This window comes from Papilio xuthus, unplaced genomic scaffold (genome assembly GCF_000836235.2).
Source record: "Papilio xuthus unplaced genomic scaffold, Pxut_1.1 DF826949.1, whole genome shotgun sequence".
NCBI classification, from domain to species: Eukaryota; Metazoa; Arthropoda; class Insecta; order Lepidoptera; family Papilionidae; genus Papilio; species Papilio xuthus.
Window position 1 is genome coordinate 3,980,050 of NW_013531700.1, and position 25,270 is coordinate 4,005,319.

The 25,270-nt window shown below is 30.9% G+C and overlaps 3 protein-coding genes and 1 long non-coding RNA gene across 6 annotated transcripts in view; 1 reads left to right on the plus strand and 3 right to left on the minus strand.

Moving 5' to 3' along the window:
- Positions 1 to 6,774, minus strand: part of LOC106120802 (uncharacterized) — a 92,150-nt gene extending 85,376 nt beyond the window's left edge. Inside the window, exon 1 of the mRNA XM_013316242.1 lies at positions 6,573 to 6,774. The gene's annotated coding sequence lies outside the window, so the exon portion shown is untranslated. The remainder of the gene's footprint in view (positions 1 to 6,572) is intronic.
- Positions 6,775 to 10,633: 3,859 nt separating this feature from the next.
- Positions 10,634 to 12,863, minus strand: LOC106120671 (uncharacterized). Its single transcript, XR_001228015.1, has 3 exons — positions 12,625 to 12,863; positions 12,307 to 12,425; positions 10,634 to 11,425 (listed from the first exon to the last, which is right to left on the minus strand). It is a non-coding gene; the product is annotated as an uncharacterized LOC106120671 (long non-coding RNA).
- A 207-nt stretch (positions 12,864 to 13,070) lies between these two features.
- On the minus strand, positions 13,071 to 14,414 carry LOC106120680 (uncharacterized). 2 transcript variants are annotated; one of them, XM_013316049.1, is made up of 6 exons: positions 14,062 to 14,414; positions 13,960 to 13,980; positions 13,806 to 13,873; positions 13,591 to 13,679; positions 13,372 to 13,495; positions 13,071 to 13,257 (listed from the first exon to the last, which is right to left on the minus strand). In XM_013316049.1, exons 1-6 carry the CDS (start codon positions 14,065 to 14,067, stop codon positions 13,107 to 13,109), a joined length of 459 nt encoding a protein of 152 aa, XP_013171503.1. In that variant the 5' UTR covers positions 14,068 to 14,414; the 3' UTR covers positions 13,071 to 13,106. The 2 variants fall into 2 exon arrangements, with proteins under 2 accessions (XP_013171503.1, XP_013171502.1); XM_013316048.1 differs by having other exon boundaries at positions 13,955 to 13,980; positions 14,062 to 14,412.
- Positions 14,415 to 15,097: 683 nt separating this feature from the next.
- The window catches only part of LOC106120797 (uncharacterized), a 38,920-nt gene continuing 28,747 nt past the window's right edge, over positions 15,098 to 25,270 (plus strand). Inside the window, exons 1-3 of one of the 2 annotated variants that reach the window (XM_013316231.1) lie at positions 15,098 to 15,555; positions 16,028 to 16,227; positions 16,738 to 16,770. In XM_013316231.1, coding sequence (XP_013171685.1) covers positions 16,116 to 16,227; positions 16,738 to 16,770 — 145 coding nt within the window. In that variant the 5' untranslated portion in view covers positions 15,098 to 15,555; positions 16,028 to 16,115. The remainder of the gene's footprint in view (positions 15,556 to 16,027; positions 16,228 to 16,737; positions 16,771 to 25,270) is intronic. The other variant, XM_013316232.1, reaches the window with a different exon arrangement.

Below are 25,270 nucleotides of genomic sequence, written 5' to 3' on the forward strand. Positions count from 1 at the left end.
AACGTGTTTTTCTTTGATAATGACATGCTACAGTTGCCGTAAAATAGAATAAATAAAGTTTAATGTTTTCTTTCTGAAATAGCTTTATTTATAGCATAATTATTGGACCAAGTCATGGAGGAATTCATTGTAAAAGTCGCTGTTTAGGCAACTCCTCGCTGAGGACACACTAGTCGCAGTCGGGGTATGTTGAAGCTGGATTTTGTTATCAATAACCCGCACAAATTGGTGAGTCAACTTGAATTAAGTTTTAACGGTTTTAAACTCAATTTAGGGAGTAGAAATACCGATTTATGAAATATTGAACCAAAATCGCACTATCGACTTATTAAAACGACTTTAGCACACGGCCTAAAAGTGTGTTTAAAATCAGAGAGATCTTGTTGACATATAATTTTACTTTTAAATGGCATTCCATTTGGATTATTATGAGCTGAAAAAAAAAAACGATTGTGGAATAAAATGCTATCGCTTAGTTCTACTAACTTAACTATTTTCATACATAATAGCTACTGTTTGATTGTAAATAACATTAGAGAATAAACGGCAATGACAAGTTCATTTGCTGACCTGTGAAAAGAAGGGACAAAGAGTTTGTCTCTTTATGTTTATGTTACGGTTATATTGAAAAAGACTTTTACTATGTTCAGAGTAGTCATTAGCAATTCATTGTTACATATAGGTTGAACATCTGATAAATTGAAAATTGATAGTGGCATTTATATATTGTCCATCAAGTTAAATATAAAGTTCAACATAATTAAATACCGTCAGTGACTCTGTGTTGTGGGTTGAAAGATCTCAAATAAGCTGGGAAATAAATTTGGTAATTAAACATAAAAAAGGTATAAGTCTTGACTTTTGAAACCTTCATTCAATAGAAAATATAACATCTTTGAAGGAGAAGAAACATTAAATTGTTAACATAGTAAGTTAGTCATTTTCAGGTTATGTATTAGAAAAAGAAAATTATCATTGACTACTCCATAATATAGGGACAGAACATTCTTATTGATGCGTGGGTGGCTTCATCTGTCTGTCTGTCTATCTGACCTTTTTTCAAGCGGGAACTGCTGGGCCAATTTGGATGAGGTTTGGTACATTGATGGACAGGAGCCTGGGACCATTGTCATGGACTGATTTTGATGTATTGGAATATGTGAATTTTGTGCGAGTATTTTGTGGGTTTAATATGTTTCAGTATAAAACTTAGTAATATTAAGTGATTAGCCTAAGTGATTGAAATGCGATCCAAGTCAGTATTTCGTGCGAGCGAAGTCGCGGGCACAGTTACATCAGTTACAGCTTTTGGTGTTCCAACCAACTAGTACTGTCTACAGTGCATAACATTCATAGTAGAGAGTAAAATTTTATTGTTACTACTAGCGTAAATTATCACGTCTAGGATACATTCAAACTGTTAAGTACTTTTAAGTACTGTTAATTATGAAACATATCTTTTTAGCAAAATATTTGGCTTCGACATTAATAATTTACACAAAGATAACAAAGTAAGCGTCAATTAAAATCCTGCTTCCCATACGGTAGAGACAGGTATTGATGGCGATATTGAAGTTCGGAATATTTTAACGTGACAAATGCCAAGACGAAAATAAGTTTATTTAAAATGAATTGAGGGACACTGGCGCGTTCTAAATAACAAATGGAAGGAAGTAGAGCATATATGGAAGGAAGAAATAATGGAAACATGGAAGATAAGTATAGGATGGTAACAAATATCTATGCAGTTGTTGTGAAAATAATTATTAAGTGAATTTATAGAAAATTGTTATTGAATCTAAGTTTATTAAACTTACAAAATGGATATACATGTAGAAGTGTAGAGAAACTTAGAAAATCGAATTTTATGTATACTTGTATTCTATTAATTGATAGTTTTAGAATACAAGTACCTATACTTAGCAAGATTAAATATATTAAAAAAAGGAAGGGATGTAGTGTATGCGTAAACGTAGTGTTGTTTGTCTCGAGCGTACACGCCATAAGTACATGCCGGAGAGAGGGGACGTCAGTCGATGTCAGACCTTTGAGCCGGCAACACGTGTCGGTACGTGAACGAGCCAAATATAGCACAACGAATGCTACACTACTTATTAAGTTTTTTTTTAATCCAGGCTACTAATTAAATAATTGCAAATTATATAATCAAATTAAAATATTGTATTACTCCAACATTAAACTTGACTATTGGGAAACATAATCTAAATTGGGGCTTTGATAGTAATCTTGATCGTACCGTAAATTAACCTTACGTAATTGGTGTAACCCTTGGCCACTGATTCACATCAAATTAATCGTTCCATTGGACCCCGATTTCTAATCAATCGATAATTTAAAGGGTTCACACGATAACACTTAGATGTCAACTTAATAGTGGATTTCCAGCGCCAAAATACATGTAGAACAACTTACGAATTCTATATGTTCTAAAAAAATATCGATAAAATTAATAAAATTGGACTATCTATATGTAATTTTCTGAAAAAAAAATATTTATTATAACAAAAATTTTATATATATATTAGTTATAACGACAAGTCTTTTTTTAATTCTATACTAACGAAGACGCGGTTGACCGCTATTTTAGAAATTATAATTTAAATAAATTAATGTTAGGTAGAAAATCCGACACATACCGGTGTATTTGGGCAACACTAGCCTTATTAAAAATGTCAACGTTTATGTCCCTTCACTAATCAATCTGACACTTGATAACAAAAGCGCGCCATTCGCTCTCAATGATTCTAGCTAATAATGTCTAAAATTAACTACAGAAATATTATATTTTTATCGTTTCTTCATACATTATTGTCCATCTCTGCGTTTAAGACAATTGAAAAAACTTAACATTCCTTAAATTATTCTACTCATTTCTTCAATATTCCAGACAGTAATAACATCTGTTTAATCGGACACTTTCCAAGAAACTTCAAGATTCTCTTTTACACTGTATTTTCAAAACTAATTAAAACTCGACTCGTGAATAGTAAATCAACATGAACTTTGAAAGTACTACACTGTTCAACAAGTTATGTTGAGATGGAAGAGAAGCTGCATCTTGCAAACTAAACAATTATTCAAAAAACAAATAAAGTCAAGTCAGAAGGTTATCTATCTAAATGAATATCTATAGCAAAATAATCGACAAAATAAATACATTTATAAGAAACTATCGGAGACTAGCTGTCGCTCGCGACTTTGTCCGCGTGGTATTAAAAAAAAACTTTATTAGTAGCCTATGTGTTCTTTATACTATGTTCTACATCTATGTCAAATTTCAGCGACATCCATACAGCCGTTCTCGAGATACCTGCAAACAAACATCCATCCATCCAAGTATTCGCATTTATAATATTACTAGCGGTGGTCCGAGGCTAATCGCCCGCATCCGCGCGGATTTAAAAAAACAATAAATAAAAACATAATAACATAGCATGGAAGAACACGTATTCTATTAGTAGTTTTATATATATGCCAAATTTCTTCGAGATACTTGCGAACAAACATCCATCCATCCAAACATACGCATTTATAATATTAATAAGAAGTAAGATATAAATATATAAAATTTATCTAGCGTCACAAAATTGTTTCAACTTTGTACAACATTAAAAGTATTTACAATTTAAAAAAAACAACAGAGATAAATAGATGAAAATAAACCAAACATTTGGCTATATCTTTCAATATAGAATCTTAATACGTTTCAAAGCTAATCTAGTAGGAACGTTGTGTTGTAAGTCTAATGAAAATGTTCTCTTGGGAACGTAGATTGGAAATCGCACGTCGTGTCTTAATTAAAGCAAACGTTCCAACGCTATCTCGTTGGTTTATTTAACGTAAGTTTGTTTTACGTTCAAAGATAAAATATTCACGCCGAAAATGTAACATTATATATCAACTTACTTTCGTCTTCAAAACAAAAACGCTTATGTATTTTTAACTTTAATGGTACACTGAGATAGCCAAATCCAGTAGCTGCGGTAGAGAAGGACGTGGTGGGGCGACCGTCTTGATTGCCGGGCATAAGGGGTCGCCATAGACGTTACAGTCGGATAGAGAGGGACGCACCAAGCGCCCCCTAACTTATCTTTGGGAGATTTTCCCCCACAGCAAAAAGGGGGCACCGCACAAATGTCGCCCAGGGTGCTACTAACGCTAAAACTGATCCTGGCCAAATTGATCTGATGTATAAATTCATTATAGAAAAGATATAAGACATGGAACATATCAGTGTTGAAAACGCATTAAATTAATTTCAAAATAACTTGTACCACTACATATATCATTCTTCTACCTAATATCTAATTAATATTATAAATGCGAATGTTTGAATGTATAGATAGATGGATGGATGGATGTTTATTAGATAAATCGAATCTTGCTGAAATTTGGTATAGAAATAGAACATAGCCTGGAAGAACACATAAGCTAATAAGATTTTTTTGATAGTATATTTGTAATTCTCTGTCTATCCAAAGATTCCATTCTCATTATTTTCCGAGTATAATAATTAAAATTTTGTTTAATTTAATAACATCCTGTATAAAAAATTTCTATATGCATATGTTCATTATAAGAGAATTAAGCGTTAAACAATCGGCATTCGTTATGCATTGATGCAAGCCTCGCACGTGACAGGGGATTAATTAGTGTTGCATATGAAATGAAAATCCCTGAATAAAGTATAAGCCCTTTAATTAAATAGAGATTATTGACTGCACGTGGAAAGTATCAACATCCTAGAATTGCTCGTTGAATGATGTCCTATTCATCTTTATCGTCAGCATCATCAGCCTTTGTTGCTGGACTTTAAACTAGGGCTCTAGGTCTTCCCTGATTCCTTCCATAGTATTCTACATACAATCCTTACAAGGTTATCGTTCCTTAAGTTAGTCTAAAACCATGAAAAGCTTTAAAAATAATACACTAACTGCCTGTCATTCTACCAAAAGGGTAAGCATCAAAATCCATAAAACAAAACAATAACAAATTCCTTGTAGAATAACTAAAAAGTTATTTGACAATTTGGTTTTTGGCCTAATTATAGGTTAATGAAAATATCCATCGTATATCTTTTTCCTTCAGAAATCGAATGGCTAATGGCTTTAAAGTTAATTTACGATTCACTTTAACGTGCAGAGGCTAAATGTGAACGAAGACCTCCCGGGGCACCGCTTACTCGATACGATAAATTCCCTCGTTCCTTGTAACTTATGTGAGCAGAATTAGGTTGTAAAATGCAACGTGTAATCACACATTTCCTTTATTTACCCAAAAAATCTTGTGTTAGAGGTAATTAATTTATACGAGTCTTGCTGCCGCAGACTTCTAAATAATCCTTGAAAATTTAACGTAAGTGGAAAAGCGACAAAAGAAGAAAATAGAATTTTAATTAAACTATCAAATTATTTTCATCAAAATTTGTAAAACATTCCATGAACATAACTTTGTCGAATCACAATGCAATTTCCATGATTAAATCACTTGGACCATTCACAAACATTCTCTTTACTTGTATTAACTTTTTTAATTAAAACTAAACCGGGTGCTGGCTGGAATGCTAAAATAATTATTAAAAGAAATACCTAACTTTTAGCATTGTATTTGACTTTGCGAAATATTCAAATTACTTGTAAGAATTTCTTATACTAATTCCACGTCTATATTTGCTTATTAGATATAATATTTAGTATAATGCTAATTTTCAACAGTCTATCAAACTAATCAATTTATTTTAATATTAAAAACACTCACATGGTAACAAAATTAACTTTTGTTAGCCATTTTATATATTCTGTAATTCTTTAACCTAAAACGTTATTTAGTTTATGATATTGTTTATTTAAAAGAACAACATTAATCATTTGTAATACGATCCAAGATTATTTAGATATTTTATTCTCAAATATAAAATAGAAGTATACAACTTATCATGTTAATTATCTGACTGTATTTCGTTATCGTAAAATAAAAGTATTGTAATTGCTCGTCTGAATGACGGCCATGTTTTTCTGACATTCGGATAATGGAAAAGACAATGTAACAGCGGTGTTTTTGAAAAAGTTGTTGTTTACAATTCTAAAAGAAATATATGAGTTAAAGAAGACTATGTTTTATTTGAAAAATTATTCTCCGGCTGTGACTCCCACACTTTATAAATATGTTAACAACAGCCGTCATAAATTTAAGCTTTCTATTTCCGGAAATATCGACCATCAATTATTTGTATAGTGCAATACTAAAAATAAGCAGCCAACGTCAATATTAGAAAATTTCTGGGTAACGTAATGTGTCTAGAATGGTATTTGAGTTTCAGGCAAGCTCGATTCCAAGAATATTTGCTAACCTTTCATGTATTGTACGAAAATAAACTTAGATCCGACATAGTCAAGTTAAAAATACAATGATCTAGAAATAAAAAACAAGCATTAAATTAAGAAAAAAAAGATATTTTCAACTTATCAACTATTTGTTTTCTAGATGGTCCGTGAAAATAGTCGCTTTCAAAAACTACGTGTGCTAATTTTACTAAAGAAATAATAACTTACCTATCTTTTTGCTGATAAAGAAGCCTCCTCCAATTAATATCTACATATAGTTTGAAGTTCTTTTTCAGCACAACCTAACACTATCAATCTAATTTTGAGATCGAAATTCCGATATCGATGTTAATTTTACACAAACACACTATCAAACTTTATTTCAGTTATATATTTTGATAATCTTTCTTTACTAGTTGTTGTTCGTAACGACACGCTACAGCAACTAATTTTATTCTTTAAAACTGTAGGTACATAAAAAAAATATTTACCGTATCTGTCTTCATATTACAAACAATTTTTCTTTAAACTAAGAAGGTATATAGCTTAAGTACGGCTGTACAAAAATATGTTTTCTCTTTATTTTTTAAAGAATGAAAGGGATAACTATATGTTTTATACATATGTTTGAACGGTAAAAACTCACGGATACATTCTAAAGTTGATAGACGAAAATTTAATAAAATGGTTATACCGAGCATTTTACGTTATTGCTTCCATAACCTAAATATTGTTACGATTTTATGATCATTTATGTGAAAATGTACTTTAATATTTTACCACTCTCTTTTCAAGGCATAAAGATAAAAAATATGCTATAACTATAAACATGGAGATTAACCACGTTCATTTATAGGTTATTATTTTTTTTTTTCTTAAAGTAATGGTATTAATCCAGGACATTGTTAACCGTAAGTATGTAACTACTATGTCGCTGACAAATTGCGAATCCTTTTCATCCACGTTTCGTCTGATAAGTGTGCAGTGGACCACCCTTGTCTTATAAGGAAAGGATGGGAAGGGGATTTGATTTGGCATAGTAAAGAGAAGTATTCTTTTTCTGTTCGTCTCCTCCGTCGATTAAAGGTATGCAACGTATCTGCAATTGTTGTGGATATACTGTACTATAAAATAAAATAAAAACCGGACTAGGCGTATTATTGAGCAGGGGATGTCAACTGATCGTTTGCGACTATTAGTCCAGACTGATGTCCAGTTCGATGAAAAATACGAGATAATTAGGATTTGAAATAAAAAACTTTACTTTACTTTTTGATCGTATATTTCGAGCAATGTACACACTTTATATAAATACGAAGATAAAATAATACTTCCTATAAAAAGGTTAACAGTGTGATTATTATCAGCCAATACAGCAAAATTTATAATTAAATCTTTTTAAACACCAAAGACACGTGAAAATGTGAAATAAAAAAATGTTCTTCTAACATTCTTATGTTTGTAGAGACGTCGTGTCATCATCAGACGATGAGTTTAACGTTAGCCATACGAGGAGCGTGGATTGCTCGGTCCTAATATGGCTCGTACTGAACGAATAGCAAATTATAAAGTTGAATAAAGTGGGTACCTATGTATTATTTTGTGCGCTACTCCTATATATTTAGTAAATTTATATCTTAAAATTTTAAGAGTTTAAAAATACAGAGATTTAGAAATATATAAGTACAAATATTACAAGATCTATTGTGTCATACAGTTTTCTTTCTAATAAGATAAAAGGCAAGATTGGCAGGTCATTAAATAACTGTAGCTGCTAATTCTACTTAATACTATATGTGACTGACATAATATAGGGTGTTTCCTTTTGGGCCGATCGACCTAAACATCTATTGGTCCAACGGGAAACACCCTATATTTTTTAACTTATTTGTGATGTTTTAAATATTTTTAAAGTCACAAAAATTACAATTCTACAGTTATTTGTGAAACGTTACTTTCCTTAAAGATAGGCATTGTTTTTTAAACTTACAATTACAGCAGTGTTTCTACCATACTTTTAAGATAATAAATTACTCAAAAATGTGTCTAGTAAAAAAGGTGTTTGTTTGTTGTACCATTGTCTAACTTATGTTACCTTTGGCACATAGATAAATTTCTTAAAAATTAAAAGTATTTTGTAAAGAGATCATCTATTTAGGACCATTGCAAATTGAATTTGTATTAGAACTTCGAATCTACATTTTAATAAAGATAATATGATTATTTCTAAAGGTAAATACCTTTAATTAGGTACAATAATCACACTAATAATAAAATGCTACTAAGCTAATAGGATCACATATAGACACTTTCATAAATGTATTAGTCGCCGATAATTTGTGAAATTCGCCAATTTATAATTAGACTGAAGTATATTAATCTAATGTCTATGTGTAATTGTGCCCTGATTTTCTTGATGTATGTAACATGTAACATGTTTTAATAAATTTTTTCTTAAGCTTACATAAATATTCTGAACCTGACTTTATATACCAAATAAGTTAAACAAGTATATCAAAGTCGGTATAAGCGTTTCTGCCGTCGGGGTTAGTTCTGTCAGAAAATATGTAAAACCTAGTACTATAATTACTAACTGTACTTACTACCCAATGGTCATCTTTAGATCAGCAAAGATACGTGACCAGGTTGACATAAGTCAAACTAAATAATGATAGCTCACTAACGCACCCTATTAAAATCAAAAAATGTCAAAAAAACCCTTGTTTTACTATGTCTTGTCAAAGTTTTTCTTTTATGCCAATATCCATGCGGATGTATGTTTTACATATTTTCTGATAAAACAAACCGCTGTAGCATTTCCTCTTACCGGTTTAGACAAACAAAAAATTTGTCAAATTTTAAACTGACGAAGTTCACAAATAGTCAGTAACAAGAAAGCAACTTTAGGAATTCACTAGCAGTGGGTTTCTGAGACCAAAATTCCCGTTTAAAACATTGTTATCTGTGTTTTGTTAAAGATATAGGGATGACCATATGTTTTATACAGATATTTTAATGTCAGAAACCGACGATAAGATTTTTTTTTGTGAAGGTTACAATTTTACTAGCACTAATAGTATGAAAATATGGATTATATAAAAATGTAGATATTAAGGCTGCATATATTAATTTGCCAAGACACTAATAGATATAAAACTACATTTAGACCTTTACAATTAAATTTTAATTCTAAATTGCATGAATTAGGAACATCGTTTTAAGAATATAGATCTAATAAGAATTCGAATCCTATATGAATACTATAAAAACTTTTTGCAATAAACATTCTTTTTTATATGGATCATTTTTTTTATTTACTACATAGATATCCAAAAATAAGTATATCAGAAGGTTTTACGTTATATTGGATCGAAAAATATAATTTAGATGTGGTATATAAGATTGATGAAATAAAAAAAATATTATACTTTAAGTCTAAAATTGACTAGAATCTTGTATTAATAAATTTACAGTTTGGTTTCCATTTCTAAAATACCTTTACGAAAATATATGTACATGGTGTTCAAAAACAATAATTTTTTTTTATATAGAAATGGATTTTAGAACATCCTTCTGCATAATTTTAACTATGTCTTTTCAAATTTCTTTGTTTATGCAATTTCTTTGATATAGTAATACAATTCGCTTTATTTATGATGAAGTTTTCTAAAGTTATTTTAGGAATGGAAACCTGATTATAAAATTTTTAACACTGTAAGATATACTTTGCTATAAAAATTTCGGAGGTAATTATAAAATTATTCTCTATATAATATTAATTGGAAATGTGGACTAGTGGTATCGTTTAGTTGCACCTGAATAAGCTAGATGTCTTTATAAGTAAGTCATTATGCGGTTCTGACAGTCCATAAGCAAGAAACTCTGGTTAGAAACCTCTATAAGCGAACAAAATATGGCAATCACTATACTCTCGCTTTTCTAGGTTACACTTTATTATACAGATTGAGTAAAACCTTTTTTTGGAAAATCCTTAAATGCGATTTTAAAAAAAAACATTTAGAGATTACAAACATTTTTACAAATTACTGAACACAATTTTAAATGGACCTTGTTATTTGTGTGGACATATAATTTAAAACATAAAAAATTGTAGATAGAATGAATAGAAAAATAATATAGGATTAAATAAAATTTATGAAGCCCTCATATGTTTTATATCACATGAACAAAGTTTTAAATATTTAAAACATTCTTTACTAATAATATTTTCATGTTAGAGCCTTTTCAAACAACAGTAGCATTGAATGTGTTAAAATTATATTACAAAAAACTTGACTGATGGTCATCTTGTAAAGAAAATTACACATCGGTTCATCTACCAAACCGCTTTAACTACAGGATGTTTTATGAATCCAAAATTCACTTAAACAAAAAGCTTGTTGCAAAACAAATATTAACAATTGAAAAACAAAAAAAAATTGTAGACATGAGATCATAATTTTATGGACAAACTGTAAATATCATTTAGTTTAAGGTATAGTTAATCACAATTTTATTGCTGTTGTTGTGGTCATGGCTGAATATTTCAACATATACAGTAGAATCTCTATTACTCGAGTTATGTTAAATTTAAATCCCTAGAAAGTCCAAAAAATAGACCATTTCCTTTGTCTAAACCCTCGATTACTTAATATCTCGAATTAATTAGACTTTATAAATTGAATAAAATTTCATTTGGCTGTGTAGGCATTTTAGTACTTATTCAATCTACTCGAGTTGATTAATCGTATTTATAAGGCAATAGTTGACGTTACTATTTAATGCCATTTAACAATGGATTCCCCTTCAAACAACTTTCATCTTGAACATCTTAAGTTAAAGACTCAATAAGTTAAAAATTGCATTTCCCCCAAAATTCGAGATATTAATTCCACTGTAATATATAAAAGGTATAGTATAAAAGAAATTATAGTATAACACCTACATCTGGCACAAAAATCGAGCAGTTCTCGTTAGCATGAGGTGATCGGCAACAAGGCTCGGTATGTATTGTGTATGGTTCCACTTGAAGCCCTTTCTGCTTTGCTAAGTTTGTCACATAATGCTGCATTGCTTTGTCACTGGAAAATACAACATCATCATCATTATCAATGTCAATATTATGTGTTTGAATGGATGGATGGATGTTTATTAGGTTTCTCCAGAATGACTGTATGGATCTCACTGAAATTTGGCATAGATGTAGAACATAGTCTGGGAGAACATAGGCTACTAATTAAGGTTTTTATTTAATTCTTTGAGATTGTAGAATCACAGGCGACAACTAGTTGATTATACTGTTACTAATTTCTAGTTTAGTGTAAAAGTATAAAGGTAATAGTAGAGTCCATTGCATCATATTTTTTTAACAATGTTGTAATTTTATGGGAAGTCTAAGGTAAAAGACTTGAAATTGTATTACTATAAAAGGAAATATTAATTTTCAGTTTTGGGACTGTATGAAGTTTAGCTTAAGATCAAGTTAGACAAGTAGTTAGTTAGACAGGCATAAAGTGGAAGCAATTCTGTGTTTCGTCTGATGAGTGTGCATCCCGGAGGCCTAATATAGTCCCCTTCCCTTCCAACCCTTTTTTTATAAGGAAAGGATGGAAAGTGGAAGTGGACTTTCCTGATGAGAGGATGCACGGGAAGGTAACATATTTTCTTTCTGTGCATCCTCTCCTCCGTTGATTTATGTTAGGCAATGTGCGTATGTTGCGTATGTCTATGGCCAGCGATTTTAGGTGGCCGCTCGCTCGTTTGCCACCTTATGATATATAAAAAAAAAGTTAAGCCATTGTTTAAAAAGTTAACATCTTATTCCATTAGTTTATAACCTTGTTATTGTTAAGACTTATAAATGTTAAGCGTGGTGAAGGTTTTACTTATTCAAAACATCTGTACCCTTCGTGTGTATATTTTTGGTATTTATGTTTTTATTAACTCAATGTATTTTACTTACTGGGCTCTAATACAGTAACACCATGTACAGCAACCAATTGATAGGGATATGAATATCAGGAATGTGAATAAAGCACCATAGTCGACCAGCCGAAGATAATCATTACTCATTCTGGAAACCTGGAATAACAAAACAAACACGTTTTCAAAAACATCAGAACAAAGGCTTGTATAAAATCAATTTCTCCATTAATTTAGTTATATGTACATACTTGTTGATTAAAATTGTATATTAATTTTTCTTATTTTAAATTGTAAGTGTAGGCAGTTCAAATCTTATAGGATAGGAGTAATAAATAATAAGTTAATTGATACTTACTTATTAATTATGATGGTGGATGGATACTATAATAGCTTGCATACCTGATTAATTAAGTTAACATTTTCGTTGATTTGTTATTATTAAATATAGCACTTTGTTTATTCTATTTGATTATAAAGTTAAAAATCGAAGGCGCGAGTGTGATTCGATTTATTTTTAAAGACGTTTAGAGAATTTAATGTTGCCAGGTGCCAATGCAAAGTTGCCAACGCCACCGCTCCTTTTAAATTGTTTTATTTTTTTCGTAACATTTTAACTGATTTGAGTTTGAGATTTGCTTTGATTTTCACTGACACAATAAAATAATAAAGAATTTATTCGTGACCGGGATCTGGTAATTGAAGTGAGCGCATTCTTTGTTTATTTATAACAAATACAAATGACCGACATCGTGTTGCAAGTTGTAGTGTAAAAAAAGGCAAACTTAATAAATATAATGTGTAATTCAATTCACAATTTAAGAAACACATATATTTTACTTAAACAACATAAACACCAGCACCTTCAACTACAATATTGCAGCTTTCTGAAACAGGCTGAGTGGGTCTTTTAATTGTTTTCCTTTTTAAATTGCAATCTCTTTTTAATTTGGCAGCCAAAGCCTCAACGTCCTTTTTTAAACGGTAGTCACTAAAACACCACATAAATACGATTAAGTAAAAGGAACGCAATTTATTTTGATGGCAATAAAATATTTTAAATATTAAATTTTCCACTAATTTCAAATATTATAAACGAACGTACGTGTAATTCATGCGACAACAGTAAATGCAAGCACCCAGGACGCATATGCTTGCACAAGTAACAAACAGAATTACAGATACTATTACGCCTTGAAATACTTTAAGGACTTCGAGTCGGATTTTATCTGAAAAGCGGAAACAATAAAGATTGATTTTATCCAAAGAGACATCGCATTTATAGATTTTAGATAGATATGTTTGTCAATATAAAAATTGTTACCTTGAGTATCGTACTTTGCAGTCAAAGTTTGTAGTAATAGTTTGATATTAACTACACACTCATGAGTTGTGTCGTTATAGAAGAAACCGCTAGAACAATTTAAGTCCGTTTTATCAATCACATTACTATCTGCTAGTGTTAACGTAAATATGGATAAGATTTATAATAAATGTAATATTCTGATTCTTATTTGCTGTAAAGATATAAGCACTTACATTGTGTTATTACAATGGTCGCTTTGCGCGTCGCAATCACCTACTTCCTCGCATGCTGCCGCAATCGACTGAAAAATAATTCGATTTATTTAGTATATTTTATTTATCACTTGTTACTAGTTATTTCTTAATATTACAAAAGTGTATACCCCACTTTCATTATTTGAAACAGCATCTGACGAAAGAGAAAAAAAATTAGTACTCTCAAGAAATCAGGACTTTTAATAATATCATTTTAAAACTTTAGTAAACTTACAGGCATTTGAAGTTATTGCAAGTAATAACAAAAATATGCTTCTCCAAACCATCGTAAACTCCGAAAAATCCGACGAAAAAGTTTTTATTTCTATTAATCGGATAGACGGAAGACTAAGAATCGTGAAGTCGTGTATAGTAATAACAATGTTATGGTAAATCGTATAAATGTACTTCAAGTAGACTTTATTGAATAGTAAACTAACTACTAGACCCATTTGTATCTGGTGCAAGCACGATACTAAAATAGTATGACCTCGAGCCAATAATAGCAATTTTGATCTATCAAACATAATCTGTTAAATCCTTACATATGCGAATTTACAATAATGAATGTAATTTTCTATATTATTAAAACCTACTATTCATAAAACTTAAAATAAAATATGTTATGTTCACATTACAAACTGAGATGTAGCAAAAACATAAGCGTGGGATATTTGAAATATAATAAGTTAAAAAATTATTATAGTAAAGTAAACATTTTAAAAAGTAGTACTAAGTTTCTTGTAATTTATTAAGATAATTTACACGATAAAGTTCATAAATACGTTTTATTTTTCAAAGGGAACTTTTGACAAATTAAATTGTTATAACGATGTGAACATGAAACGGAACGTTAGAATTAAGAACAAACTATTGCAAATTGCAATCAAAACTTGATTGAAATCCCTGATGTTAACGAAAAGTTTTTTCAGACTTGCTAACTATTGTATTGCTAACTATTGTAGCGATTACATGTTTTCATTTACATACATATTTATTTGGTATGAAATTATTTAAAAAAAATACATGACAATTTTGACCATTTTGACAACTCCTCTTGGTGTTGCAATCATAATTAATTGTGTGATTTCCAGGGCGTATTAGAGAAATTCAACCTCCTATTATTCCATACCACTATAATGAGTATTCATTAATTTTTAAGTTATTACTTATAAATATTAATTTCAAAATAAAGGATTATCGCTTGATAATCTGTAACTTTTATTTTATAGCGCTATGGCGCTAGCGGAACGAGAGACAGTGGAGAGACGGAGTCGTAGTGTGGGTTGTAGGTAATCAAAAAACCAGTTTATTTACTGACCACACTCGGTCGGTTGGTCGGTGAGACGCGGTAAAAGTTTCATGCTTTTCGTGATATTTTATTGAATTTTTCCTGCGATTTGGAATTTCTCGAAAACTGAACCAGGAAGATAATTGTTGTTTTTTTACTCTTTTTGTGCCGACTATTTAACGAAGTTTAATCGAACAATTTTAATGAAATATGTGAGGAGACGAATATTTTATTAAGAGGTGTGTCGCAGTGGTTTGAATTTCGAATCTCGGGCTCGGGTGTACTTTTGTGCATTCACGTGAAAACGGGTGTTTTGTTGCATTCTTTTGTCCGTGACTGAGAGTGATGTTATTAGATCGAAATTTGCACAAATCAATCTTGTCTTGCATACTTGAGTGACCACCGTGTGATCATTTCTTGGTACGAAATTAATAAAACGTGAGTAAAAGTCTTACTGATACTAATGTCTAAGAACCCTAACTGATTCTAATAAGACTAAATCAGACCATACAGTTTAATAAGTTAATTTTTCCGAAACAAACGTTTTCTTATTGGCTACTGATAAGTATTTTACTTAAAGAAATCCTATTCCTATTGGTAATCTTCATGGTAGATAATTTGCAAAACCTTTATAAATTCCAGCTTTTATAATAAACAAATAAAATTTTATTAAGATTAAACTGGTATAATACTTGCTAGAAAATATCAAATCTTGCTCTGAAAAAATAACTTTAGGACTCCCTTCCAATTTCCTGTAATAGTTTATACAAAAAACTTTGTTTATTCAGGGTAACAAGAGAAGTCTTCAGAGGTTTTTAAGCTACTGGATGAAATAACCCAAAAATCATACATATAGACATGTATTTGAAATGAAAGATTACCTAATGTAATATATTTCTGTTTGTTTCAGATGTGTAACACATTATTGATTAGTCACAGGACTTTAATTCGATCCTGATGACTAGAAAGTTCCATGAGATTGGCAAAGTCATGTAGCCATGGCAAGTGGAAAGGTCCTGTATTCAATAGCCGTGGTTGTTCTCGGATTTATTTGTTTTATTGTTGGAGCTATCGCAGTTGGATTACCGACATGGGGTTATTTTTATAGCTGTAAGTAGTAATTCTATCATTTATTGCTTAATTTCTGTATATTTTTATATATGTGTAAATATTAAGGGTATAAAAATATCTTTTTGAAATATATGGGACCTTTAAATATTTTTAAATTTTATAATTACACTAATTATCTGTATATCATAAAATTAATGGAAATTATAACAAAAAATAACAAGGTACAAGGACATACAAAGGAAGCAAGGAGTTAATTCCGTGTACTGTTTTATTGTGTTAATAGTGTGAATAATTCCAAATTACTAATTTTCAAAGAGATTCAAATAAATTGATTATAGAATGGACATTTGAAACATTTTCATATAAAATAAATCATCAGTAGAACAAATAAATGCAGTTTCACATTCATGTGTTAAATTAAACTTAAATCGCAGCATTTGGTTTCGGAATGCCCTGTCTATTGTTAATATGAATTTCTTTTATATCACAACACTAATCTCATGCTTCAGGCACGTAGAAAGCATATCAATATAGTAATATATCTTTCAGATGACTCTGACCTTGCTCTCTCCGTGCAGGCATGTGAGTATTCATAACTTTAATATGCCTTTTGCACATCTTTGCTAAGGTGATGGATGAAACAACTATTAACAATTATTTCTTGCATGAAAATATCTAGAAGATTTCAAATATATAATGTAATTTTACTAATATTATAAATAGGAATGTTTTAATGGATGTTTGTTAGAAGATATCTCTAGAATGTAACATAGATGTTGCTGAATATTGGCATAGATGTAGAACATAGTCTGGTAAAACACATAGGCTACTAATGAAGCTTTTTTTTCAATTCCGTGCGGACAGAGTCCCGGGCAACAGCTTGTCCTAAAATAAAACGATGGTTTACGTTGTTTCCAATTCTTTAATCCATTTGTAAAGTGTAGGGATTAGAATCAACTGTCTAGACGTCGAATTGTCGGGGGAATTTTTTATTGTTTGTTGTAACTTTACACAAGCCATGTTAGTTTGCAATATTAAACCTTTTTAATTGAATGCATTATTAAATTTGTTTTCCAATCTACGAAATAATTCGTATCTCGTAAATAGAAAACTATGTCCTTGTGACTTTTTCGTATTAGAGTATAATAGTGATCTCGCCAGATTAGTCTATAGTACCTACTATACTTGTTAAAATATCTTCTCTCTAAAATAGTTTTATCTAATTAAATTTATAGTAACTTTCGACGCATATGTATTGAAAAGTTGTTAGAGAAAAGATTTCTTTAAAAAAAACGTCTCCGAAGCCGCGAACGTAACGGAAGTTGCACTTCCACACTTGTTTGAATAAACAAAGCACGTTATCGCGTTTTTACTTCTTTCGTTCCCTTTCTAAAATATCTAGGAATCGTGCAAAAAAACTCTATACTTTATTCAGATAAGTTTTTATCGGACTTTTTTAAAGGCATGTAATTTCAATATCAAGATGTCATCACAGTCACTTTCTTTCTAAATATAAAATTGACATACTTTTAATAATAATAAGTAAAAATCAATAAAACTAAGCGTCCAAATACAGGATGTACCTACTAATCTGACTAATATTATAAATGCGAAAGTTTAGATAGATTGATTTTTTTAGAAGGTATTTACGAAGTTGCTCAACGTATCTTGATGATATTTGGCACAGATGTAGAACATAGTATAGAAGAATAAGCTAGTTATTAAGTTTTTTTTTTAATTCCGCGCAGATTGAGTTGCGGGCGACACCTGATTTTTTTAATTATTACTGATTGCTGGCTGATTAGAAAAGATTAAAAAATTGTTGACTTTCTTTTCTTTGAACTTTCAATACAACTGTATTTGTAATAGGAACTATCTTTAAGGGGATCACAATGGAAAGAATCTATGACCCGTCACGCGATAGCCCAGGCCTCTGTTGTCTTTACCGTGCTGGTACGGAATGATATCGATCCAATGCGAAGACAAAGGCTTTTTTAAATCGTCTCCAGTTTCTTTTAGCAGTGTTATAATACAATTTTATGTAAACGACGCGTTTATACAATTAGACATCTAACTGCAAACATCATAGGTTAATACTTAGTTCCTTAGTGTAGATTTGAACAATAAATTATTATTTTAGTAATTTTTTGGTGTTTTTAATTGTAAGTACTGTTTCATAGTATATTTCCTTTATAATTTCAAGATTGTCTATAATCGACTTCGTAACCTTAACTACAGTAAACGTGGTAAGCTTAGTTTCACATCCTGTAGCTCAGACATAACCTAACTTTTACTTTATTTCTAGGGTAATTGATTTTACTCTTCTTACATCGGAATTTTCATGGGTTGCTTTAAATCATTGTGGGACTGGTTTTAATAAATTTTGAGTTTCAAATAACAATTAAAATTATTGTTATAAAAGGGATGGCTATATGTTTTTCGTCTAGGCATTAAATCTATTAAATGCTGTTACATCTCACGCATATTAACAATGAACTCCCGTCGTTATGGTGACTAAGCTATTTAATACAAAACAAGTTTAGGCTTAATCTAGTTTGTAACTTTAATATGATTCTATTATGATAATAAACCTACAATAGTTTGCGAAATATAATAAGAAATGACAGAAAAAAAGTTCTAGAATGTTCCTTTGGTGTGAAACTGAGCTTGAGAAAAAATTTTTCGGTTACACAATAGCAGAACTCGAGTTAAATTAAAGTCTCCTCCTTTATAATTCCTTTTCAAAGATATATTTCAATTAGGAGCCAATATTTTTAGGTTTTTGTCTATAGTTAAATAGTTGCAGGATGTATATTCGTACACGAAATAAATTCAAATCTCCTTATATCCTCATTATATCTTACTAATATTATCTCGATGAAATTTGGCACATATGTAGAGCATAGTATGGAAGAACACATAGGCTACTAATTATTTTAATCAAATAATTGAATCTCTTATTTACTCAAATTATATAGATTGGTATTTTTTTAAACACAAAGTCTGATATGATGCGAATGAAAGTATAACAAAACTGCAAAAAATGTCCGTGAGTTGCAGGGCGGAATATTTGGGTCAATGGATCGATTCCCCCAACTACTATAGACCTTAAAGTTTACTGACTTGTGACAGTCAGTTGTTCATACATGAATTACGGTTATAACCGCGGGTTTCTGAGATCGATATCTCTGTATAACAGAATGTCATCCCTCTCATTGACAAAACGGAGATAAATGGCGATTTTGAGCTCAGAAACCCACCGTTAATCTATATAAAAGAAAGTCGTGTTAGGTACACTATTTATGGCTCAAGAACGGCTTTACCGATTTGGCTGAATTTTGGTGAGGAGGTAGCTTAGAGCCTGGAGATGGACATAGGATACTATTTATTCTTTTTTCGAATTTATGCCTTGAAGAGCTGCTTTTTATTTAACTTATCTATATAATAAGTTTTTTATAAATCCACGCGGACGGAGTCTCGGGCGACAGCTAGTATTATTATATAAACAAACTTGAACGACAACAGATAAAATCATTTTTATGTGCCCAATTATGTAGAGTCCTTCGATGTATGTGCTTCTAATATAATAAACAAACGTTTAATATTTTTCATTATGTATTATTTTAATTTTATAAAAGAAACTAAAAAATACATTTAGAAACTCTTTTTAAGTTTTAACTACAATGACAAGGATTGCGTGACAATATTTAAGAATGTAAGATTAATTTAAACGCATTAAATCCGATGAAATTACTACTCAGCACGCTTATCCATATAAATAGCAAGGACTCGGCAAGAAAAACAAATCAATTGTGATCCAGAAGACTAATACATAATAAAATATAATAAACGCAGAGAATATGAACATATGTTAACTATGTATGCATGTATATCGTTCCAGATTAATCGGTAATATTAAGTTTCAAACTGGCTTACAGACTTACTTTAACAAACAGAATAAAAGAAAAAAATCGCAGCCATATTGTCTGTGCTAATATTATAAAGGCGAACGTTAAGACTTTAGATTCTCTGCATTAAATAGGGTCCAAAATTACTGAACCGATTTCTAAATGGGGAGGGGTCCCCATCCCCGGGCGATGTAGCCTATATTCATTACTAGACTAGATTGTTTTTAATTCCGCGGGAATATTATTTAAATCAGACTTAAAAGAACTCACTTTATTTAACGCATATTATTTATTAAGTACGTAAATATTATTATTGCACGTTTAAAGTCACATTTTATCTTATTGCTTAATAAATTGTACTAAAATCAACCATAACTAATGTTTTAAAGATAAACAAACAAAAAGCCAACTCTAATTTGTTGTATGCACATAAGACCATTGTTTGTGTTTGATACTTTATTAAAATTACAATGGCATTGAAATTTTTATATCCCATCGACGATGTAAATATTTTAAAATGTTTGCGAAGTACGTTAGAACGTACCCACGCTGCATTTAAAAATGCGGTACGCCCGCCAATCAGGTCATCGACCTTGAGACCTTTGTGACAAAACTTGTGGGATGTGCTACAGCGCGCTATGGAGTTGTTTTTTTTTTTTAAGAATGTATAAAGCCATCGTGCGTTCAACTTTTTCTGGAGTATTAAAATGTTGCCTTTGTTAAATTTTGTATTTTTTAAAAAAATTACAAACGACTAAGGTTGATAGAGGTTCTGTTTTCAAAGTTCCACACCACTCGTTCGTAGTTCGACACCACTTCCTGACTTATCTGTCTGTAATTTGCACATGATTTATTGCTAAGAGTAACACAATAATGAGGAGAAACTGGGGATGTAATGGACTTTCCTAGAAGAAAATGAAAGCTAAGATTAGGTATACGAATCAGATGAAAATAATAACATAAGTACAGATAAGCAACTATAGACAAAAATAAATATAGTCAAAAACATTTTGTTATTACAGTTTTTTAATATGTTTTGATGACGAGTGTGATGAGGGAGTGATGATTATGTGATCATCCCTTAGGCAACATAAGGGTTATATTAATGTTTGAATGTATACGTAGATATTTGTTAGAAGGTATCTCCAAAACCTCTAAACAGATCTCACCAAAATTTGGCATAGACATAGGTTTTTTTTTTATTTCATGGCGGACGATGTCGCAAGCGACTGCCAGGATTACAATAATAAACTACCGATATTTAAAAAAAATCTTTTTAATATTAAAATCGGTGTAATTCGCGTATTACATTTTAAAATTCTGTATAGTATTTCTGAGAACATTGTAATGGATACGTATCATTTAGCATGTGAACGTCCTACCAGTTTCGTCGCTGCATATTAAAAATGTATGTTCTTCAGTATGCACAAAAACTTTGCACTTCTTTCAAGCAAAGTCTACTTCAAATGTTGGTTATAAACTGTGGTTATACATTTAAGTTAATAACCGTAGTTTTCTAAGACTAAAATCAATATAATACATATCGCTATCCCTGTCATTATCTTTGTCAAAAAGGAGATAATATGTTTTAAACGGGATTTTTGGTCTTAGAAACCAACGATGAGGCGTCCAACAATGGATACTTGCTTTTAGTTAGAATATTTTAAAAATAGAATTGATTGAATTATTTGATGATTATGAGTTTGTTTTGTTGAAAACAAATATTAAATCTTACTTTTTACTTATAAATGCGAATGTTTAGATAGATGGATGTTTATTTGAAGGTATCTCCGTAACAGCTTAACGGATTTTGATTAAATTTGGCACAGATGTAGAACATAATCTGGAAGAACAAATAGGCTACTCGCTAAGTTTTCTGTAATTCCACGCGGACGGAATCGCGGTCAACAGCTAGTCAATAAACATTTAATACTTTAACAAATTATCATCAATGACATTTGACAATCGAAATATAAATGAAATTCATACTAACGTATCATTTTCGTGAACAAAAAAGACATAAGCGGTTAGTTTTTCTTAATGTAAAAAAAGAATCGCTTTTTGATTCTATGTCATAAAAAATAATCTAACAGTAACATTTGTTCCGATATTATGTTTTACTTGTACAGTTTTGTGGAATACAATGAAGTAACTGTAATGTTTTGTAAGTACGTCAATGATCGGAATGTTGTTGGTTTTTGATTGACAACGACCTCAATTTATAAAGGAGGTAACAACAGCCTTTGTATACTAGCTTCTGTAATCTTATTAATGGTTTGTATGAAATAATAGCGATCTCCAGCGACTCTTTCTGCGCGGAATAAAAAAAAACGTAATAGGTTGCTAATGTGTTCTTCCAGACTATGTTCTATATGTGTGTCAAATTTCATGGAGATCCATGTAGCCGTTCTTGAGATACCTTTAAACAATCATCCATCTTAACATTCTCATTTATAATATTAGTAAGAAAGATATGCAAAATTGAAATCTATTTTTTTAAGCAAAATGATTCCTTAAGGTATATATATAATTGTGTTTATCAATGCTTGGTGTTTAAGCTTTATCTTCATTGGAGTCTTTTACCTTGAATTCTTCGTTAACTTCTCTGATGTTATGCTCGCCTGGTACATTCGATTCAATGTTTTTCTCAGACAAGATACTTTTAAGTAAATGATTATAATTCCATTCATCATTATATAAATCTTATTAACAAAATATGACACAAAATCATAAGTACCTATATTAATTTTGCTAAATATTTTAAAAGCTTTTTTTCTTTTCAAAAGGTTGAGTGTTTTTGACTTAAACGCCCGTGACATTGTTACCCATCGAAGCTATTCAGTTCACGGTAAAACTCGTTTAAAATAATCCATCTATGTAATAATTATTGATTTACGTTCTCTTAAAATACATATAGTATTATGCTACCGAAAATGATTAACCGTAGGTTTCTGAGTCTCTGTTTTGTTAAAGGTGATTGACAAGTTTTATACAGAGATCTCAGAAACTCATGGTAACACATCTAGAAATTGTTTAAGATATGACTAAACTATATTAAAATGTTTTTGTACAAGTATATTGGCAGTGGAAACACAAAGTTAGGTATTTATATACCTGTAATTTAAAACACGTTACGGTTTACGCGATTTTGCAACAGTAGCGAAGCTAAAGCTTACGATCATAGGTACACAGTTATAGAATGTAGGCTATCAGTTAACTGGAGATCGTAAAATTTATCGTCGCAATTTATGACGTATTGTTACTACGTGGTTCCTAACGATTTAACAGTTGTTCCGACTAACGCCTAAACCATTCCTCCAGTCACGATTGTCTAATAATTATTATAGTTTCCGTCAATTTAAGACTCAGATTCTTTTCACGAGTTTGATAATAAATATCGTAATAATTGCGATAGGAGAAAGTTCATCTTAATTTTATTAGCATCAATATTACTAATAGTATTATAACAGGAGAGGAAGAAAGAGAAATAAATTGATAATTGGTTTAATTGGTTCGTAGTAATACTTATTTAAAACTAGCTGTCGCCCGCGATTGCGTTCGCGCGGAATTTAAAAAAAATCTTAATTAGTAGCCTTTGTTGTTCATCAATGCCAAATTTCATGAGGATCCTTTGAGTCGTTTTGCAGATTTCTAATAAACATCCATCCATCTAAACATTCGCATTTATATTAGTAAGATTATTGCCATGTTTATGAGCGACGATGCACTGAATCATAATCATTATATTTCGTTGTACTTGGCCTTTATTCTATTTGGCAAAGTAAAACTCTATTTTTTACTCCAATATCCAGATGAATCATACTAAAGGTCTCAATCGAATGCTCTAGGGCTACTAGAGTATGCAATTGACATGTGACTTGTGAGTCACTTGCTAATGAGGTGTAAATGGTAGGAACACGACGCCAGTTGCTTCCTAAAGTCGTTAACATCTCAGTAATAGAGTTTCACTTTTACTATTCAATCCAGTATACCAGTCAATGGAGATTTAACAACCTTTTTGTTCATAACTTTCTTTACTTACAATATTACGTATGATCTAAACAACGTTGGTGTGCGAAGAATATTTATATGTGCGCATACCCCGGTAAACAGTGAGTTGAGGGAACCAGAGGGAGTTTAGTGGGTGGGATCCAAGGGATGTGGATAGAGTCCAACATAACCGGAGTGTCGTTCTCCGAGGCACCTCGTATGCGTAACGCAATCACTCTCATAAAATAAAGGATCTAAACAACGTATAGTGAAGCTGCTATGTATAAGTTTATATACCAGTATAACAACCTAAATTAAAGTAAAATTACGTAAATACGTGGTATAAATGGAAATAAATAATAGTAACGTTGTTTAACACCTGTCGTAGTTACCCTAAGCAAAATTCTTTTGTCCGATTCACCGTTACTTTTTGAGTACGTTTTTTTTTTGTGAAAGATGAAGACTGATAATGATGTGTTTGATTTTGGGCTCAGAAACTCACGATTATGAATAAAATAAAATAACTTTTATTTCGGTCAATTAGCATACAGATGTTAGTACAAAAACAGATCCTACTATGTTAGAAAAATAAAATAATCTGTACATTTAAAAATCAATTGCTGTTCGTTATTTTCGCTAGAACTCGGAAACAGCTGTTCGTGGAGGTCTAGAGGAGATTTAAAAGGTGAGAGAAATTCGAATAAGAAAAATAACGGATCATATTCGACCTGACATACTATTAGCAACCAGACTGACGGTCATAGATCCGACACTAGAGTTAATCGGGTCGAATGGGACCGTCAAATTCGAGTTTTGAAATACTTTAGAAGTTCCATGTGACTTTCATTTTATATTAGCTTCAACCATTACGACGTGCCGAAAAGTCCTACAGTGTTAACATCATTACGTGGTGCTCAATTTAGACACGACAACAGTAAAAATATAAGCAATACTAGCATTGCCCGCGACGTCGTCCGCGTGAAATACTGTCTTTAAGCTACACGGGACAGTACTTGGACACTGCAACATTACTTTTTTCTAAAATAAAGGTAGCCTAAATTACTCTTCTTCTTCTTCTTCTTCTTCTTCTTCTTCTTCTTCTTCTTCTTCTTCTTCTTCTTCTTCTTCTTCTTCTTCTTCTTCTTCTTCTTCTTCTTCTTCTTCTTCTTCTTCTTCTTCTTCTT

Coding starts and splice junctions, on each gene's coding strand:
- LOC106120680 (XM_013316048.1), bottom strand. CDS start 14,353: ATGTTTGATAGATCAAAATTGCTATTATTGGCTCGAGGTCATACTATT. Junction 13,874..13,954: donor TTTCAAATAATGAAAGTGGG/GTATACACTTTT, acceptor ATTATTTTTCAG/TCGATTGCGGCAGCATGCGA. Junction 13,496..13,590: donor TGCAAAGTACGATACTCAAG/GTAACAATTTTT, acceptor TCCGCTTTTCAG/ATAAAATCCGACTCGAAGTC.